We start from the raw sequence: 4824 nt of genomic DNA, 5'->3' as shown, positions 1-4824 counted from the left end.
ACAAAGATAATAAAGAGAATAAATACTTAAGTGGTAAATTATAAGCAATGGTGATAAAATTATTAGGGTTTTTCCGTGGGAAGATGTTAGTAAGTCTATGTGAGTGCACTGACCACATCACATGTACTCAAGTTTCCAACTTATTGCAGCTGCAATGCAGGACTGATGGTTTCCTCTATTCTTTGGTAAAACGTACACAATGTGTTTTGTGGTAGACTTCCGGAAACGTGAAATGACTTAAGAGGCAGGGTTTGTTTTTTTAATCTGTTTAATAAAAATCTTAACCAGTGGATAACAAAATATAAAAATGAGGAGGACCGCACCTACTCTGTAGTTGATTCTGACATGGCAAATCTGTGGAAAGGATAGTAATAGTAGTGGCAACTGATATTTCCATACAGTAATAAGGATTTCACAAGTCAGTCTCCAAAAGTTTGCTTCAGTCAGACAACGCTTTAAATGCAGAAATCAAGAATAGACACAACAAAGTTATCAAAAGGAGTCTAGGCAAAACAAATAATCTCCTACAACTGGAGCTGTAATTGCTATTAATCTCCTCCTGTCACAGTAATGCAAAGCTTACTCTATTTTTTATGAGGTAATCCCCTAAAAAATTAACGGTGAACAATTAAAAAAAAAAAAGATCCAAGAGTCTCCAAAGACCATTAAAAATGAAAAAAGGGCTGAAGGGACAGCATGAGATCTTGGGACAGGGACCTCAGGGTCCAGGGACTTGTTTGGTACTCAAAAGATGAAATAAGAGTCCAGGTGGCGTGACAGCTCTCCTTCTTAGTCCGTAGTAGTGCGACGGTACCAGAATCGGGCCCTGAAGTCATCACTACAGGTCATGAAACCAGGGTTTGTAGGTGAGTGCACAATGCAGCGCACAATGTTGTTGTGGCCCAAGGACAGCAGGTTCTTCCTCTCGGCTGAGCGTGAGTCCCAGCAGCACAGGCTGATGGTACGCTCATCAGGCAACAGCACATAGTCCTCAGTATGGTTGAACACTCCCTGGGTACGATGCATCTGGCGACCGCTTAGGCCAGCACCTAAGAGACCATGCAGGTAGAACACAGTCACTGGGATTTCAAGCTTTATCAGTAAGAGTACACAGGTCCAACTGGTAAACTAGGTTGTGGTCAATATGTTACAAATACAGATGATGACTTGGCCACATTCTTCATCAGCCAATGATCAATTTTTCATCATACTTTTCAATCCCATATAAGATTCCTCTAGTCATTGTTGAAAAGTTAACAACTTAGCTAGTATATATGTATGTGTACTTGTAGCTTTGTTTTAACAGTCCTCCTAGAATCAAATGCAGGAGACTTAACACTGCCAGCTTCGACTAGTGGTACTTTATATTTCTAGGTCAACTGCAGGGGAGCAAGAGGAAATACAGGGTGAATAATATCGAAATTATAGACCTATAACATGATGAAATGTTAGATGATATCCAAGGTCAGGTGACAATGCCATTATCCACCATATTTTATATTCTAGTTAAGTTCTGTTGGGTGCACTGATAATGATATCTGCGATATAAAAACAACTTATCAAATAATAATTTTACTAAACTTTTGAGATCAATATTATTAATGAAAATATGATTAGCAAAGGTCTGATACTTAGATCATTTTTACAGCACAAAAAGTGAGGGCAACATATGATACAAATCATGCCGGCAGCATCTTGAAACTATGGCACATGCAGGTAAGTAAATATTAAAATCCTATTTCTCCCCCAGTGCAGAGCTACAATGTTGATCCCTGCTAAATAATCACCATCTCACCTACCTGTGTACTTAACCAGCGTCCGTCCTGTTGAGATCTCCCACAGCTTGACCACAGAGTCTTTGCCACTGGACAGGATGTATTTTGAGTTCTTGGAGAAGATGGCAGAACACACCTCAGCACCACCATGGGCCTTGTCAAAAGTGGTCACACAACGGTTTGAGACACCATCCCACAGCTTGATGCTGCCATCCTTGCTGCAAGTGACGTAGCTGTTGGCAGTGGGGTTGTAGCCAACACCACTGATAGTGTCCGTGTGCTGATCCAGAGGGTTGCAGGACACAAAACACTGGAACGTATTGACATCATAGAGGCGCAGAGTGGGGTGCTGTGTTCCCACCAGCAGGAAGTCACCTGACGGGTGGAAGGAGATCGAACGTAGCATTTCAGCCTCCTGTAGAGAAATGGGTATGGGTGGGATATGATTAGAATACAATTTTCAAAGACACATTTTTAATGAAAGTAAATAAACTCTTCTAATGATACAAATGACAATACAATCTATGTATAACTGTTTTTAAACAGTCTGTGGACAAGAGTGAAATTCTGTTTTAGCAACAGCCTGGTTTATCAGGTCAGATTAAATTCATGACCTCTGCAAAGAAGCTAGTTCATGGCAGCAGCAACATCTTGATAAAAACAAGTAAGGACTATTGAAGGTGGTACAACAGATACCAACAATGATCACACATTAAGATACTACTACTAAGTAATATTTGGTGATATGGAAAATATCACAGTGAACTTTACACAATATTGATATATGTTACAATATCTGCTTACATATGAAAAACTGCCATATTTGAGAATCTAGCTTGAGGTTCATCAAATTGAATTATTTGGTATAGTATGATATCGAACCAAAACTAGTTTTCGAATAATACTCTCTCAACTATTTTAGATTGACTGTGTATCACAATATGACAAGGTCCGAATAACATCAAGATATAATAATCATTACATTTATATGGCACTTTTCTAGACACCCAACAACGTTATACCATATTATTATTATTTGAAAGATGATATACAGTAATATTGAACTATTGCCCAGCCCTACTACTAAGTCCCAACTTCACACATGAAAATAAAAGCAAAGACACACCATTTTGAAATATACAGGGTAACGTGAATGTGTTAAGAGCCTACTGACAGCTGCTTCCACCCACTTATCCCAAAAAAATTATGATAGTCATGTCAACTATACATGGTGTAACTGGGTGTCTGCAGTGTCAACAGTTTTCTGGCTATGCCCTCTGTGTATACATACTGACCTGTATATGTTTGAATGCCCTTTTTGCAGAGGGCTTGGAATAGTCAAACAATTTAAGGGTGTAATCTCGTGAGCCGGAAGCTAGAATCTGTTCAGTTGGATGGAAGGCGAGGCAAGTGACTTCGTCAACATGGTCATATAGTGTCCGAATCACAGGATGGTTTTCCATGTTCTGCTGGGCTGTCTCATTCATCATTACCTAAAACAAAAAGAGTGAATGAATGCCAGATCTTGTTGATTTGACTCTATGAAGTGATGACTTCACCGAAAATCTTAAACATGACTTACTTCAATGGGCATAGCACTCTTGGCTAGCATACGCTCTGTGTCCAGTATTTTGATAGAGGCATCAGCAGAGCCAGTTGCAATGAGCTGCCCATCTCGACTGTATGTGGCAACACGACATGGACCCTTGTGGGAGGTAACATAGCAGGTCTCATACTCTGACGCCTCTGGAGACATGGTCTGGACATCAGCATCAAACTCCAGGTCAATACCCACTCCCGGCGCTACTGTGTCTGACCTTCCAATGGCATACTGAACTGCACTGTCATCATTCTCCATTCCTGTGAGAGTTTAATTGGACGATTAGACAGACTGTAAGCAATTAACTATTTAGATTGTGCAGACATAGCAACAACGTCATGAATCCCTTACCGACTTTTGCAAGCTGCATCAGTTGCTCGGAAGGCGACACTACAGTCTGTGGCTTGACTTCATTGATCAGACTGTTAGCGATGTTGGTGTACCCATCATAAAGAAGTTGGCTAATAATAAGTTTATACAGGTGCTGTCGGTCCTTCAAAGTCGGTTTGGGCCGATACATGATTGATTGCGGTCAGCGTGAGTATGGGTCAGTGACAGCAACTTTACTGTAATAAAAATACATACATAATACTGCATTTAATATCATACACTGCTTATTTCATTCCAATTGTCAATGGTGATGCTGACAGGAAATTTAAGTTAACTGTAGGGTAATTTAACTACTACGAGTACACACTGTCCACTGTGGGATCAACGTAACATGAATGGAGCACGTTAGCGACTAGCAACTGTTAAGCAACCCGCTAGTTTGCCTTCTTGCCACTGCAAAGACTGCGCACTACCAGAAACAAAAACACTCGTTTAAATCTGCGCCTGTTTACGTTTGTGTATGTAACAATATAAGTAATGCATGATACATAACTAAAAATAGTATAGGCATTACTGCTCGATTTATTTAACGCTAGTAAGACTGCCCAACCTTAGCCGAGCCTCCGATGGCGCCTGCTTAGCACCAAGCGTGCATTTCCTTGTACGTCATTTGCGTCTGACGTCATACGCGTTTTCTCTCAACTGGAAACAGCCGAAAAGCGCCCGCCAGTGGTCATGTACAGAAAACCTGACACGGCGGTGAAAAGGATTTTCAAGTGTGACAAAGAAGGTTGAATCAGTCCAACTGGATAAAACGTTTGTTGACAGAGGTCACTTAGATGAGTGATGAAACGTATCTGTCAATAAACGTTGTATCCAGATGAACTCACACCATTGGCATAAATACAACCATCCACTTAATTGTTATGCGTGATATGTTTATTTCTGTTATTGTGTAACTGTATTGTTCGTGATAATATGTGGAGTGTCTGTTGTCCGTGTATGTATTGCGCTGCAGAGTTTAATGTGTACCGAAAACAAATTCCACCGGCCTTGGTCGTGTGGCTAACAAAACAATTCAATCTAATCTAACTGATTCAACCTTCTTTGATTTCCTTT

General features: G+C 40.4%; 1 protein-coding gene across 1 annotated transcript; it reads right to left on the bottom strand.

Moving 5' to 3' along the window:
• Positions 1-226: 226 nt before the first annotated feature.
• Positions 227-4358, bottom strand: cstf1 (cleavage stimulation factor, 3' pre-RNA, subunit 1). Its single transcript, XM_056274695.1, has 6 exons — positions 4316-4358; positions 3727-3941; positions 3358-3635; positions 3071-3268; positions 1800-2190; positions 227-1049 (listed from the first exon to the last, which is right to left on the bottom strand). Exons 2-6 carry the CDS (start codon positions 3893-3895, stop codon positions 790-792), a joined length of 1296 nt encoding a protein of 431 aa, XP_056130670.1. The 5' UTR covers positions 3896-3941; positions 4316-4358; the 3' UTR covers positions 227-789.
• Positions 4359-4824: the final 466 nt, after the last annotated feature.

The sequence above is a fragment of the Lampris incognitus genome, chromosome 2 (assembly GCF_029633865.1).
Source record: "Lampris incognitus isolate fLamInc1 chromosome 2, fLamInc1.hap2, whole genome shotgun sequence".
NCBI lineage: Eukaryota > Metazoa > Chordata > Actinopteri > Lampriformes > Lampridae > Lampris > Lampris incognitus.
This window is presented reverse-complemented; position numbering and strand designations above follow the sequence as displayed.